Source organism: Carassius carassius, chromosome 12 (genome assembly GCF_963082965.1).
Source record: "Carassius carassius chromosome 12, fCarCar2.1, whole genome shotgun sequence".
Taxonomy (NCBI): Eukaryota; Metazoa; Chordata; class Actinopteri; order Cypriniformes; family Cyprinidae; genus Carassius; species Carassius carassius.
In genome coordinates, this window is record NC_081766.1 from 17,137,270 (window position 1) to 17,154,319 (window position 17,050).

The 17,050-nt window shown below is 38.5% G+C and overlaps 1 protein-coding gene across 1 annotated transcript; it reads left to right on the top strand.

Moving 5' to 3' along the window:
* Positions 1-164: 164 nt before the first annotated feature.
* Positions 165-7,313, top strand: LOC132154966 (cytoplasmic protein NCK1-like). Its single transcript, XM_059563718.1, has 3 exons — positions 165-295; positions 5,049-5,758; positions 6,675-7,313. Exons 1-3 carry the CDS (start codon positions 175-177, stop codon positions 6,867-6,869), a joined length of 1,026 nt encoding a protein of 341 aa, XP_059419701.1. The 5' UTR covers positions 165-174; the 3' UTR covers positions 6,870-7,313.
* The last annotated feature ends 9,737 nt before the right edge of the window (positions 7,314-17,050 follow it).

The window sequence follows — 17,050 nt, forward strand, 5'->3', positions numbered from 1 at the left end:
GTGATGTAGATAGTTGCCTTGAGTTTCCACAGAAGACCCGGTGAGTGTTTGAGGCCCAGCCAGCCACTACAGAGTCTACAGAAAGGACCCTTTGACAGCCATTGGCTGAGGACAGTCATGTGTGTGGGGTGGAGAGTCGCTCTGTCAATAACTCTGGACTTTCAGGAAGTTCTCATGGAAGAGCTGCTCCTCTGTTACACAGAGAGAGAGAAAGAGAGAGCGCTAGTGTGTGAGAGAGGGGGGCTGCTCGCAGAGCTGGGAATGGTTATGGCCAACCTTTTCAAACACTTCTTTCGTGAGTACATATTTATTATCTTTTCTATTGAAGGACTAAAATAACACTTTTGCTTAATATAGTCGTAGCCATTCCCATGTATTCATGTATTTTTGTATTAAATCTCTGAAGAAAGAACCGTTATTGTGAGTTTCTTCATACTGGATGTGATTTTTAAGTTATACTTGTGTTGTCAGCACTTTGTAACTGCTACTGTTGTTATTTTTTATGATCAGCTGAACGTGGGCGGATAAGGGTTTCAAAGACTGTATGTGCATAGTATAATGTAAATTACAGTTATTTTCAGTCTGGTATTATTCAGAATATTTGTTTCTCCTCTATAATATTAAGAATACGAATATGTTATCAAGGGTTGAAGTGCATAATGATTTGTTGTTTTTTTTGTAAACCTGGATGAGCCAGGTTCATTTGATGTCACACGCACAACTGCGAGCACATTGACATACATTTAACAGGGCAGGCTGCACTCAGGTACTTTTTTCTATACTATTGGCCATAAGAGAGGGAGGAAATAGCACCAGGCCCTTCGGGGTAGCTTGGACACTCTTAAAAAACAAAAATCAAAGCTAGAAACCCATAAAGGCTCCTGCTCCCTCAACCTCCTCTACTGTCAACTCGAGCTGCTCTGTGAAGGCAGACGGAAGCTCTCTAACTCAAAGCAGATTTCTAGCTCAGGAAAACAGAAGGATGTGAGGCAATGAATAATTGAAGCCTTTGACTTGGGGTTTCTTTCTCTCTCATTGTAACACATTCAGCATTTATTCCCCGTATTACAGTGGACAAGTGTCGTGACTTGGCAGAGTGAAGCAGTGGATTTTGGAGGACAAAAGAACTGTAGCAACGGGACAGAACTCTTCAACAAATGAGACTCCTTATTTGAGTATTTACTTTTTTCCGCACTTGTTTTGTTTGCTCACTTTTTAATAGCCATACTTGAAAATTCAAGAGAAGAGGGGGAAATTGCAGGCTGTTCTGATGGCCACCTGCCAGCTCTCGTTCTTGAGCTCTGTGTCTGCCTTTCTTTCTCTCTCTGTCCATTAGTAAGCCGTGGAAGTTCAGAGAAGCTATTGTATAGCAAACGGAGGCGTGACCAATTCCAGCAGTTTTAGTTGTGTAATTTTGCATTCAAAAATCTGTTGCGGAAAATTAGCCACAAAACAAACTTATCGTTGGTTGAAATGGGAAAAGAAAAGGGGAGAGCAGCTGTGAGGTCAAAAGTGAACAAAAACACATACAAGTTCATCACAGGTTTTTTATTTTCTTTGAGAATTAACGGCGCTACCTTTGCTGACAGTTCTTGGATGCTAAATCTGTTTGAGAAGAGGCTATTTGTCTCATGATGTCATTGGTTGAGTAAGCTCAGAGAAAGGAGGGGTGATTTGGCTGCGTTCACTCGGTTTCTGTCGTGGATATGAGAATGCAGCTTGCCACGGGTCACATTACATTGATAATCACACTCAGCTTTTTCAAAACCTGGGCTGAGCGAGAGATCGCATTCAAAACTGAGGGCAGATGACAACAAAATTAGGTCGATCCGAAATGTTCAGTCATGCTTCTTTGGAAAAATGGTGAAATTGGAAAAAAGCTACATGCAAACTTTGTCAGACATATGAAAACTCATTTCAGTTACAAAACCTATTCATTGCATCCCTGTTCAGTTTTGAGTTGAAGTCCACTCCAAGACTTTATGACCATCTCAGTGCTGTTCCCAACCTCTTTTCATATTGAACAAAAGCAGATAGGACACAGTGCCTCATGCTCCATCCTTGAGACACGTCATGAAGACAGTTAAGATCTGTGTGGATCCTGCTTTTATTACCGTTTTCTGGAATTTCCATTGAAAAAAAAATCTATTTCATTGGCTTTCCCACAAGTCTGCATGATGCTTTTACCTCTTGAATTGGTTACGTCACAGATGACCATGACATCGATTTATCTCTGACAACTTGTTTCCCTCCAATGCTTGTGACTTTTTATGTTTCCATGGTCGTTGGAGTACAGTGACTGCTATGGATGAGTTTGGAAAGTTTAATTTTGATGGAGCAGATGAACTCTGTAATTCAACACATATGAATGAGTTAACTGGATCACAAAGCTCTTTTATATTTCAACACTCTTTCCCACGTTTTTCTTTTTTTTTTGCGGGTGTTTATTTTACAGGAAGCTCTAATATCACTCTTCTGCTTTTTCTTCCTGTTGATATTCATGGATGGGTTGATTTTCATTTGGAGAAGGCGATCCCTTTTTTTTCTTGGACATTCTAAAAACTGTGTTTTATTGACAGTACGAACAACTCTTAATTATGAAATTGATCTCTGGTTGAAGGGAATTATGAATATGTTTATGAATGAGTGTATCAGTGTGGTATACCAAAACATAATTGTGTCATTTATATACACCAGCTATATTTCAGATGAAAGACTATTCAGAAGTTTGGAATCATTATGAGAATAATAAAAAAAGATACCCAATTTATACAAGTTACATATATGCTAAAACTATTAAAAAGTTATGATGATTTTTAAAATAATATTTAAATAATAATAATAGATCTGTTAGCCAAAGTGCTACTAATTTAACTGCCCATATTTATCTAATTATTCTGACTGTTTGAAATAACAGTATTATATTTTCTACATTTGTTATGTAAAATATTATTTGAAATGTATACATTTATAAATTTCATTTCAATCATTAAAAATATAGAAAAGAATTTAAAAGGCATACATATATAAATCAAATACTTATTGTAAAATATGTCAATTGTAATATTTCATTATTCTGGTCTGGCACCTTTCACAGTATTAGCACTGTTGAAAAAGTGTAAAACATCATTTTTTTAATTGCTTGAGTGTTGAGTACACTCACATTTCTGAAGCCTAAATTTAGCTTCAACAAAGGTCAAAAAGAAACATGTTTCTGTGGAAACTCATCAGCCTATTGTTCTTCTGAAGACTTTTCCGTTGACTGTTCTCTTGAAAGAACGGCGCAAACTGGATCTAACCAGTACAGAGAGAAGTGGACGGCTGCTGCACAACAACAAAATGAGGAGCACATCAGAGTCTCGAAGAAACAACCCCCTCACTGGTGCTCAGCTGGACGCTTCATTGAAACCTATATGTGTCAAATAATCAGTTTATCAGCAACAGTGAGGAAAATACTGTGGGAAGCTGCTGGCCTTTAGACAGAGTTTCACAGATATGGTTTAATCTGAAACTTAAATAAGCAAATAAGAAGTTGTGCTGGGAACTGTTCAAATGCGAGGCCGATGAAAAAAGCCTATAACACCTGTGGGAAGTGATGAAACTTCATTTAATTTGATGCATTCTTGGCGAACATATATCAGTTTATTTAAAAAAACGTTCATAGTGAAACTTTTGAACAATAGACATATTTTGCTCCATATTTTTCTCTTACTGTGTATGCAGAGTTGCTTGTTTTGAGGCTTGCTAGATACTTAATAGTTGCAAATGATTATAAAACAGCTTTTGCATCTTTGCATCTTTATTATGATCCACATTACTCCTAAAGAAGAATGAAATGTTGACAGGAATGAGTTATAATTTGTGCAGACACACAGACTCATCCAGTGGATTCAGGCCCAGAAATTATTGTTTTAAACTGATCAAAATTGACGTTTCATTACCCAGTAACTACATTTAAATTTCGGGGTGTGTTTTTCCTGACGTGATTTCGTAGTCATGTAAAACAGTTGATGCAAGAGACCTGTCAAACATGGATGGCATGTAAGTTTGTCAGGGTTTACATTATTGGCATACTCAAAAGTCATGAAGACACAGTTGGTATAAATGATTTGCAGATTTGAAGTCTGTAGCATATCAATTATTAGGGTTTTGGCTGTCAGCTGGTCTGGGATTGTGCAACTGGAACGTTGTTGTACAAATTTAACAAAAGTGGGACAGAGAAAAATAATAATTCTATTGAAAAAACAAAAAAATACTTTTCTTTTTTTTTTCTTTTACACTTTATATATAAATTGTTACATGTAAGTGGACTTATATGTATTTATTAAATGAATAAGATGTACCACTATGTATTTTCTTAAAGAAATTAACTCTTTAAATTTAGCAAAGGGACAGTAAACACATTTATAAATTTCCAAAAGATATCTATTTTAAATAAATGCTACTTTCTATTCATCAAAGAATCCTGATAAAAATTAATAATGCAGTAAGTAGCTCAACTGTTTTGAACACTTATAATAATATCAGTATTTCTTGAGCAGCAAATCAGCTTATGATTTCTGAAGGATCCTGTTACACCGAAGGCAGCTGATAATTCAGTTTAGCCATCACAGGAAAAACTAGAAAACTGTTATATTAATTGTATTAATATTTCACAAAATTGCTGTATTTTTAATGCAGCCTTGTTGAGCATAACAGACTTCTGTTAAATCCATTAAAATAGCTTACTGACTCCTCACTTTTAAGTTTGCATAATAGGACTAGATGTTATAATTCATTTTTTGTTACTTTAAGGAGCTTCAAGTTCAGGTTCAAAGGAATGAACTCTGAAAAAGAAATCTGTATTTGTCTTGTTTGGGGTTAACTGTGGTATCATATGAATGTAACCATGACAATTTCACATTATAAAGCTAAATCCTGTAAGTTTCTAATGGTAAAGTAAGACCATGCTAGCTTGTGAGTATCAGTAGTTATGTTTCTTAACAGCACATTTGCTATTTAAGAAACACATTGTCCAAATGCTCTTATTACATAATTCTTTTCTCCAGGGATTGGGAAGGTGAAGCAGAAAGGCTGTACGCTAGATTTGCCCTCCAGCACAGAGAAATTCGACTGTGATGAGCAACTGTATGACCTCCATGTCCCCGCACTGGTGAAGTTCGACTACACCGCAGAGCGGGACGATGAACTCTCCTTGGTGAAGGGCACAAGGGTCATCGTCATAGAGAAGTGCAGCGACGGTTGGTGGCGAGGAACCAATAATGGCCTTTTTGGATGGTTTCCCTCCAATTATGTCACAGAGGATGTGGATGGGACGATGAGGGGCGACTCCATGAGCTCTTTTAAAGACAGACTGACATCTGTGGGGCACAATAACAACGGCTCTCAGGTTCTGGAGACTGTACAGGCACTTTATCATTTCAGCTCCGGCAATGTCGAAGAGCTGAATTTCAACAAGGATGAACTTATGGATGTGTTGGAGAAACCTGAGAATGATCCTGAATGGTGGAAGTGTAGAAAGGAGAATGGGCAAGTGGGTTTAGTGCCCAAAAACTATGTTACAGTTGTGCAGAAGACACATAGAGAACTGGGGAATTCAGGACCACTTTCTTCAAACTATGACATAAAGCCTTCTATGGGCGGAAAGTTTGGAGGAAAACCATGGTACTATGGCAAACTGACACGGCATCAGGCTGAGATGGTACTGAACCAGAGGGGAGTGGATGGTGACTTCCTCATCAGAGACAGCGAGTCTACGGTAACTCAGTTGAATTGAAACTGGTTTTAAAATTGAGATAATTTAATTGGATTATATTGAACAAGGTGGTATCCATGACATTTAGCATTTATTTAATACAATAGTTCACCCAAAATTAAAATGTTACTCCAAATTTACTCAAATTCAGGCCATGCAAAGTGTGATTTTCATGTGAACAAATTCAGCATGCCATCACTTATTCACTGTGCCGTGAATGGGTGCCGTCAGAATAGGAAGATAAAAGCTGATAAAAGCATCACAATAATCCACAACCCAACTCCAATGCATTAATTAAACTTTTTTGAAGTGTTTATAATAAACAGTTCCATCATTATGTTACATTTTTTTTAATTTTAAACTGTGGAATCCGGTTGAAATATAAGTCCTAATTGTCTCGCCTGAATCAGGAGAGAAATATGCACAGATCAAGCACCATTTACAAGCGGAAACAGTCCAAAATAGTTCTAAACAAATATGTCTGTTGATTTTGATGTGCAAGGACAACAAAGGATGGTCTTTTTAACTGGATTATGGATTTTTTTTTTTCAGAAGTGACGGTTTAAAGTTAAAACACAACAGTGATGGATGTTTCTTACAAACATGCAGCTTTTCTCTTTACAAGATGATAATTGATTTATTATTGTGATGTTTTTATCAGCTGTTTGGACAGCTGTTTTTAATCATTCTGACGGCACCCATTCACTGCAGAGGATCCACTGGTGGGCAAGTTATGTAATGCTAAATTTCTACACCTGTTCAGATGAAGAAACAAACTCATCTTTGTTTCGGATGGCCTGAAAAGGAGTAAATTTTCAGCACATTTTAACTTTTGGTTGAACTATAATTAGACTATGCAGAGAGTCAGAATTTATTTGTGCTTTGTCGTGAACACAACGTTTCATTTTTTACTTTCCAGCCAAACGACTTCTCCATCTCTCTGAAGGCAGTGTACAAGAACAAGCATTTCAAGGTGCAGCTAATAGATGGACTCTACTGCATTGGTCAGCGCAAGTTCAGCTCCATGGAGGATTTGGTGGAACATTACAAAAAGGCTCCCATATATACCAGCGAATATGGAGATAAACTGTACCTGATTAAAGCGTTAACCTGAGCCTATTAAGAATTACAGACTCTGTAACATCTAACCCTGTTATTCATCTGCAACAACATGAAACTATGTTGACTGTGCATTAAGATTTTTGATGAATAACTTTTGATGAAATGTTTAAATGTAAATGTTAGTGCATTTACAATTACATACAGTAGAGATGTGTTTGCTTCAGCATGGCCCCGATTTAGGATTTTCAACATTTAAATGCAAAGTCTAGTATATCAGGATTATAAGCTATTGTTGTAATCGTACAGCTGTTCCAGTGCAGCAGTCCAAAAATAATTTCCTCACTTGCCCTTTGTGTGTACTTTATGTTCATGCTATAGGCTTGTTGTGATTGTTCCATTTTGAAATTGTAAGAGTGTTAAGATACTTAAAGTGGAGAATACATCATTCTAAATGAAATATCAATGCAGTTTCCACCTATACATTTAATTAAATGAATATAAATTAAAAATTAAATGAAATTAAAAATTAAAATTAAATTTATGCATTTAGCAGATGCTTTTATCCAAAGCGACTTACAGTGCATAAATTTTTACCTATCATGTGTTCCCGGGGAATAGCGCAATGCTCTACCAATTGAGCTACAGGAACACTTATATAAATAAAAATATATAAAGAGCCGCTCTCATGACATTTCTTGCTATGTTGTTCTTTTGCCAGTGCCAAAACACTTTACAATCTACATCTGAGCTTTTACAGAGTCAATTTTTTTACTATTTCTATAGCCCATTCAGAGCTGAACCACAATATTTTGTAAATCTTCTACTAATTTGTAATTGTAACAACTTGTATACTGTGAATGTTGTTTCCTTCCACAGTGAACTTTTAGTTTGCTTTTACTTAACTAGTTTTGATAAGTGTAACTTTTAATAATAAATAATAAAGTATTATACATACAAGTTTGTCTTTTTATTAAATGCCTTTAAGCTTTTAATCTATATCACACAGTTTTTATACAATATACTTTTATATCTATAAGATACATACCACAAAATATACAAAGAAACATTTTTTGGTTGCCTTGTTAACTTTATAAGCCTGAGTTGATATAGTTTTTATATAATTTATTTATAGTTTATAAACCTGAGACAAAAGGGGGTACTGCAGCACCTCAGCATCCCTATATTTACTGCACCCATTACATTGCACAACTTAAAAAATTATACATAGCCAATTAAGAAAAGAAAAGGTTACACATGTTTTTTTTTTTTAATTACAGTAACCTATCTGTAGGCCCTTACAATCATCTAATAAGCGAGCCAGCATAGGACTGGATAACCAAAACAACACATGCAATCCAAAACACACTGCCCATGTTCCCTAATAGCATAATGCTGGAACCATACCTGAGTTAATATTTTAGCTGAAAGCAATGGAAAGTCTTGATTGATTTGTTGACAGCAAACACGGCTTATTTTCACTTCACATTCTCCTTCTGACGGTACACATTTACTGCAGAGGATCCAAAAGTGACCAAAGTCTGTTATGCAAAATTACTGTTCTGTTAGAGAAACGAACTCATCTAGATCTACTTCTGGTCCACGCTCCAAAACAGTAGATGGACCTTAACGTTGGTGCCACCTGCCAAAAAACCGGGGAAGAAGAAAAAAGGGTGCAGTTTCAATCCCCGCACTGCAGCTCCTCCTGATTCACACACATAAACTGAACTTATTTAAGGCAACAGAAAAAAAACTTGAATTTATAAGAATGCAGTATTATGTATTGCAGTACAACATGCGCCATTCATTTTCTCCTGCCATCTCTGTCTGCTTAATTCTTCTGACACACCTAACAGGAACAGGTGATCTTCGCACCTGTCCCACTGCACAGTATATATTGCCCTCTAGTGGTTAAAGCAAAACTGAAAAATTTATCATGGAATGAATCTCAGTTAATAACAAGAATGTTGTTTAACTCTGACATGTGCTGTAGGTCAATAGAGGAGAAATTGTGTCCGTGGTTAGGCAGCCGCAGAATCCCTATGATCGAAATGCAGTGATTGTTACTAATGTGTATGGAAGTCAGATGGGGCACATCAGGAAACAGCTGGCAGCCCCAATGGCCTACATTATGGACAGCAATTTGGCCAGTATGGAAGGGTATAGTAGTTCCTCAGTGTCTTTTCTACATATTTGTTATTTGTTGGGGTTGTTATTGCAATTTGATTGCAACAGATTACTTTTGTGTTTAATCTCCCTAATAGGGTTGTAAAAATACATTTTCAATGCCAGTAAACCTCACACTCTGGGGCAAAGAGGAGAACTGAGAAGCTGTGCATAATCAGATGAGATGCCATGGTTTCAGACTTGGCACTGAGTTCAAAGGTTCAGTCATTTGTTTATTTGCTGCTTAATTTACACAGTATCGATAAAATCTCTGTATAATCACGCATTACAAAGTATAAATAATATTAAATACAAATAAATAAATGACAAACCTTATTTATTGTAATATTTCTTTAATATAATATGTACCATATTTTCTTTTTCCTTGCCTAATTTTGTTTTATCGGATGCACAGCTGTTGACGTCAACAACAAATTATATGGGAGGCTTGTTTTTACTTTTAAAAGGCGATACGTTTATATATTTTGCTGTCTTAACTTTACATAGTATGATATGAGGCATGATGATATAGTTAGTTTCATTTAGCATTCATTTAACATTCGATTTTTCATTGATTTGGAACAAACATGCAACACACCAGTAGAGAACCACTAATCGATATGTTTATGATGCTTTTTGCACAATTTTAGTGAACTGAATAATAAAACTTATTTTTGTTCAATCATAATCAGCTGAAAAATGCCTTTGACATGCTATTTGTTGATTTAATGGGGGATAAAGCCAGAGAAATGAAGCCAGCAGAGATGAGAGCACAGAAAGAACACACGTCTGTTTTTTGTACCGTCAATCTCATCTCATCCATCAGTCACTTACAGATGTTTCTGTTCATGTCTGTCCGTGCAGGCAGTGTGCACTTCCCTGCTCCAACATCAAAAGCAGGCGCTCTCGTGGATGACCTCTCGTGAGAACAGCAACAATCTGCCCCCATTCTGGGAGGAGAAGCATGGCCTCTACTTTAATGTTCTCACTAACTTTGCTATAAAGGATTTGCATTTATTTAATAAAAAAATACAGTAAAACAGTAGTATTGTGAAGTATTTTCTATTGTAATATTGTAATTCATTCTTCTGATAGTAAAGCCGATTTTTCAATTACTCCAGTCTTCAGTGTCACATGATCCTTCAGAAATCCCAAACTTCTGAACAGTAGTTGCTTTGCATAAAAATGCCAAATGCATGAATGCAAATTATACTAATAATCACTGATTTTATGTTTGTGTCATGTTTGTTTGTGTTTATTATAGCAAAAACCACACAAAAATCCTGCTCTGGAGTGCAGTTTCTCACAGGTTTGGCAAGAAAGAAGGGATTCTGGTGAGTATAGCATTGACCATTTCTTCAGTTTGTTTATTACGGTATGAGAGAGTTTTACAGGAATCGATCTGTGTGAGATTTAGGCACTGGTAAGGTCCCATCAGGAGGCGGTGGGTGCTCAGAGGCCAGAGCCACTTTGATTGTATGTCCTCTGTCTGTCCTTCGCAACTGGCTGGTGAGTGTTTAAAGTCTGCTAAAATGTCATTATGTAATAAAAAAAAAAACATTAACAAACATTGCTCTTGTTTATACTTCATATCCATCCAGGACCAGTTTGAGCAACATATCCGAACTGATGTCACATTAAAGGTGTATCTGTACTATGGTGCTGAGCGCAAACAATCTGTCAACCTTCTGTCTGAGCAAGATGTGGTTCTCACAACATACAATGTGCTTTCATCAGATTATGGGGTGGGTGGATTTAAAACACAGTCTCATGTTTTTGCTGCTACAGAATGTTTGTCATTACAAAATGCTAAGCCATGGTGGGGGAAACCAATCGCTGGATCTTTTAAATTGATAAAAATATCATAAAATTCACCATGAAACTTGACAGAGTGCTGTTTATACTAAGTTAGATGTAATTTGCACTAAGTGCCATGTCGTTCAAAAACGTAAAAGCTTTGTTTTTCATCAGAACACTATTTAAGATATTTTGGATAAAAACAAGGAGGCTTGTGACTGTCTAAGTATGTTACACTGTCAAGGTCCAGAAAAGTATGAAAAGCATGTACTGAAGCTGCAGTCAGAGTGCAGGTGGATCCTGTCTGGTACGTTCACTTAGGAGGTTACCTGATTACTCTTGGATTATTTCTTCATTTCCGTGATTTTTTGCCATTAAATAGTTACAAAAGAACAGATTATTAATGCCTATGAAGTCCATCTAGATGACTAGTGAGGTTCGGGAGTGTCTCATCAATCAGATCACATTGGTGCTCAGGTGAGGAGTGTGCCATCTGTCTAGACTCCCTACGTCAGCCTGTCATCACCTACTGCGCTCATCTGTACCGCAGGCCCTGCATCTGTGAGGTCATCCGATCGGAGAAGGTCAGCATTATTTCAACATCTCAGGGGTTTCCTGAAGACTCTTGTATTGGATTTCTTGATATTGTTTGTTCCTGTCTCACAGGAGCAGGCCAGATGTCCCCTGTGTCGTGCTCAGATCAAGACCAAAGAGCTGGTGAAGTATCCTGGAGAAGAAACAGAGGCTGGAACAGTCAACGGGGAGAACTGCGATCAAGTTCCAAAGAAATTTTTTACATAAGACTTCTATGTAAAATAAAGGATGATGTTTTGAACAAAAATAAAAATCAGCAACATTTTCTTCACAATTTTCAACGTTGATAAAAAGTTTCTCAAGCAAATCAGCATTAGAATGATTTCTGAAGGATCGTGTGACACTGAAGACTGGAGTAATGATGCTGAAAATTCAACTTTGATATCACAAGAATAAATTACATTTTAAAATATATATTTAAAGAGTAACTAAACCCTAAACCAACTTTTTTTAGTTACTGATCTATAAGAATGGGGCTTTATTAGTGCTGTTCATTGTTTCAGGTAACTTTTTTGACATTTGAGTATAAAGTGTTTTAATTCTACAATATATGGTGTAAAAACGTCTGAGTGCTGCCCTCTTCAGGTTGAACGGTGGCTACTGCAGTTGATTTTTCCTATTGGATGTTGCGGTGGCAAGTGACGTAAGCGGTGGCAGGTGACGTAAGCAGTTTCCAGCTCACCACGGCCTTGGTACGAGCTACCACGCCCTTGGCAGTATAAAACCATCAAAATCACTGTAGTGAGTCAGGAGCTGGAATTGCGAGTATTGGTAACGACCACAATAGACTATTATAGCATCTTTCAGCATATCAATTATATAGTTATTTAGATCTTCAAGTTAGCGTAGATTTATCTGTATTTAGTACAGTGGTCAGGATGGTACGGAGGTGTGTTGCTAGTTGCGACAGCACTGCTGGACTGCATAGTTTACCAGCAGACTTAAAATTAAGCGCCAGTGGTTGCATGCACTTGGCCTGGAAGACCGCAAGTTCCCGCCTAGAGCTCGAGTGTGCAAACTGCATTTTACACGGGATTGCTTCTCCAACGCAATGGAGGTGGAAATGGGCTTCTCCACACAGCTCACGCTGAAAAGTGACGCGCAGTTTGAGCCAGCGGCTCGAATTGATATGAACAGACACCTCGACACCCTCCACTTCAGGTGAAAGTGGGGGAGAAAAGTCCTCTACTTCAAATGATCGCTCTGTTGCAAAGCTACTTGCGTCATTACAGTCACTCTCCATTTTAGCGTCTCTGACAGCAGCTGTCAATCAATCCGCCACTGCGGGTCTCATGTTCACGCCGCTCTCGCTCAGCCCCGCCCTCGGTTCGTACCCTCTATCTCCGCTGTGATCTGCCCACTTTTCAGCATTTTTCAAATATTGTCAGTGGGTGGAGTCATGGCTCTGAGCAGGGGTCAGTGTTGCCAGACGTACGATAATTATCGTATTTGTACGATAATTTTTACCTCTGTACGATGTACGATCAATACTGAAAAAAATCCCGTAATGTACGATAATTCCAGAATTTTATGAAAATTTAAATGATAGTAGTTGCAGTCATAGGGCTTCTTTACTCATAAACTAAATCGGCTCATTACAGACACTCTAAATGCGTTCGTGTGCACCTGAGGGTGTGTTAAGAATGCAGTTGAGTGCCCTGCTTTAAAGCCAACGAGCACTAGTTGCGGTCCATGACAGCAAGAACCCCTTCAACATCTGGCAACACGCAGGATTCCGATGACAGCGGCTCAGATGTGGAGTTAACTGCACCACGCAGTAGTGATGGGATTTATGGCTCTTTGACGGGATCCGGATCTTCGCGATCCGTTCCTTTCAAAGAGCCGTTCTTTTGAACGGCTCTTTTGGCTCTTTTTAAATATTTAGTCAGTTTTAAGAAGCCAGCTTGGAGGCATCTCAGTTTATCCTGGAAATAATCACTGGGAGGAATGATGAGGTGAGATTTGTAGTCAAATAATTAAAACTCAGATATCACACACCAATATCTGAGTTTGAATTATTCTGAAATATTGATTATTACCTCGTTTGTCATGTGTGGACTATATTCCATAGGGTTGCACAAATCCCTCTGCTTAGACAGTGACAGTATTTAAAGTAGATAAAATTAGAATAAATAAAATGGAAATGTCTATACTACATACTATTACTACTGTAAACTTTGCAAATAGGACATCAGCCCCTTCAAGTCAATGAACAATAACAAAGTGGGCTGCAATGAACATGCACAACTAATAACTAATATCATCACGCTATAAAGGGTTGGCCTGCGCTGGGTGCGCCCCTCCCCCATAACTGTTCTGTCTCGCGGAGGAGCTCATTTGTGTGCATCTGTGTGAAACACGCATAGGATAAAAGAACGACAGAAAGAACGGCTCCCCTCCAGCCGCGACTCGGCTCCCATCGTTCATGTTTATGAGCCGTTCAAAAGAATCGGTTCGTTCGCGAACGTCACAACTCTACCACGCAGCAACAGCTAAATTCCTTCTTCACTGGACGCGACAAAGCAAGTGTTAAAAATCATTTAAATATGTTTTAATATGCGCCGCGAAGCAGACAGTCACTGAAAATAATGGGATAGTATTTTGTCTCACTGCTTCCGTCCAACAATACGCCTTGTTATCTATTGTGGTAATTTGCAGGTAGTGTCAAAATGTTGTTGGTTTAGAATAGATAAATAACCCTTTTGACTCGTGTACGATAATTTTCTTCCAAATACGATAATTTTGAACTTCTGGTACGATACTTGGACATTTCCAATCTGGCAACACTGGCAGGGGTTTAGTTACACTTTAAATGGGAGACAGTAATCAGACAGTAAGCAGACCCCACACTTTTGGATGGTAGTGTAAATATTTCACCTTGCTTTTTAGGGCTGCTTGTGTGTGTGTGTGTGTGTGTGTGTGTGTGTGTGTGTGTGTGTGTGTGTTTGTGTGAGAGAGAGGGGGGGTGGGGGGGTGGGGGGGTGGGGAGAGAGTTGGGCAGCTGATCTGCAGAGTAGCAGAGAAGGCTACAGAGATCTACCCCAACACAAAGATCACCATCTCTACCCTCCTTCCCCGCAGAGACATCCACCCAGACACCATCCAGAGAGTCAACACTGACATCTCCAAAGGATGTGCTCGCCTGCCCAATGTGCACCTGGCTCATCACCCCTCCATCACAATCAGGGACCTGTATGACCATGTACACATAAAGAAGGACAAAGTCAATGTGTTTGCAAAAACACTGAAAGACACAGCGTGGGGCAGACAAAACACCTTCACACCCCTGAAAACAACACAGCTGCCAACCTACAGAACACAAAACCAGACACCCAGCATAAACCTACAAAACCCATCACAGAGAACGACCACCACTGGCTGCACAATACCAGGGACCCCCACAACATGCTAAAATCCACATCAGAACACCCCATGCACCAGCACAACACCACCACAGATCTACACCAGCCCATCAGCAGAAACCCCAGTTTGCACCAGATCACCACCCAAGACACCCACGACCACAAAAACATCACTCCAGGCAGAGAAGCAACATGAGGAACAGCCCAACAGCAGCAGCAGCAACCAGCCTTCCACCCGCTCATGCAGCCTCAGCTGATAACACACCGAACCCAGCACCACTCCCACACTCCAGGAGCTACGCTCAGGCCCTGAAAGGACAAGCAAATACACTGGAGATGAGTGAGATCAGACAGCTGCTGAACTACATCAGTGCCCAGCTGACAGCATGAAAGGCCACACAGCATGCAAACACCTGCCTAACAATGAAAAAAAAACTTTACTTTTCCAAAACACTACATTACATTAGAAAAGGATTACCTCTATTTTTGAAAACAAGAACTCTATACCGTGAACTCTTAAAATGACTCTGTCAATATCAATGTGGAATATTCAAGGATTGAATTCAGAATTCCAGAAGAGCATCAAGATATGGATATTATAATTCTACAGGAGACATGGAGCAAGGCAGACACCGTCACCCACTACCCACCCAACTACAGAGAAATCATCCTACCATCACAAGAACTCAACACAGTGCGACAGGGAAGAGACTCAAGAGGACAAATAATCTGGTACAAATCAAAACTCCACAACCACATCAACACAGTGAAGCAATGCAAATACTACACCTGGCTTAAAATCCACAAGGAACTGCCCCCATCCAGAAAAGATATATACCTGTGTGCCATATATATCCCACCATCAGAGTCCCCCTACTACAGAAAAGACACGTTCTCCATATTAGAGGAAGAGACAAGCCACTTCCAGGCCCAGGGAAATGTGCTCATCTGTGGAGACCTGAACGCAAGAACAGGACTACAGCCGGACTTCACCGACACACAAGGCAGCAAATACATCAACAACAAACTGACGGTTATTAATAATACATTCTCCCATATCCACAGAAATAACCATGATCATATAGTAAATAAGAATGGGAAAGACCTCCTGCAGCTCTGTCGAAGCCTGGGTCTGTATATCATCAACGGTAAGTTACGAGGAGACACTTTAGGGAGATTCACATTTTGCTCACCTCTGGGGAATAGCACAGTTGACTATATGATAACAGACATAGATCCTTCATCTCTCAGATCATTCACTGTTAGAGAACTAACCCCTCTGTCCGAACACAGTCAAATCACTGTGTATCTCAAAAAGACTGGAAATAACATTAACACAAAGCCCAGTAAACTGTATAACATCAGAAAACCATACAGATGGGCTGAAAACAGCGCTGAAGAATATCAGAAAGCACTTAGCAGCCAAAAAAAAACAAGCACTGATAGATAACTTTCTAAATAACATCTGTGCTCACACCAATGAAGGTGTCAATCTTGCGGTCAAAGATTTAAATTACATATTTGAAAATCAGCGAAACAATCCAAATTGAAAACAAAATCTGGAAAAAATCTAATACCCAAAAATGACAAAAATTGGTTTGATCAGGACTGCCAAACTACTTGCAAAAAACGGAGAACACTGTCAAATCAGAAACACAGAGATCCAAATAATACAGAGATCCGCCTTCTTTACTGTGCAACACTAAAACAATACAAACATACACTCAGAAACTAAAAAAGCACAATACACCCAAAACCAACTCACAATAATTGAGAAGTCAGTGAACACAAACCAATTTTGGAATAACTGGAACAATCTGAAAAAAAACTGATCATGAAGAATTGGCAATCCAAAATGGAGAAATATGGGAAAGTTGTAAAACTGTAAACAAAATCAAACAATCAACCAATTGGGAAAACTAGAATTAGCAATCAAAGATAACCAAAACCCATTAGATTTCCCAATAACTGATAAAAAACTTAAAGAAAAAATCAAAAACCTCCAACTCAAAAAAGCATCTGGACCTGATGGGATATTACATGAAATGATAAAACACACAAGCAGTAAATTTCAATTGGCCATTCTAAAACTATTCAATGTGATTCTAAGTGTAGGTCACTTCCCTGACATCTGGAATCAAGGCTTGATAACACCAATCTTTAAAAACGGAGATAAATTTGATCCTAACAACTACAGAGGCATCTGTGTGAGCAGCAGCCTGGGAAAGTTATTCTGTAGCATAATAAATTCTCGACTATTAGACTTCATCACCACACACAAGGTACTGAGTAGAAGTCAAATTGGATTTTTACCAAA

Coding starts and splice junctions, on each gene's coding strand:
- LOC132154966 (XM_059563718.1), top strand. CDS start 175: ATGGAAGAGCTGCTCCTCTGTTACACAGAGAGAGAGAAAGAGAGAGCG. Junction 296..5,048: donor CCTTTTCAAACACTTCTTTC/GTGAGTACATAT, acceptor TCTTTTCTCCAG/GGATTGGGAAGGTGAAGCAG. Junction 5,759..6,674: donor TCAGAGACAGCGAGTCTACG/GTAACTCAGTTG, acceptor TTTACTTTCCAG/CCAAACGACTTCTCCATCTC.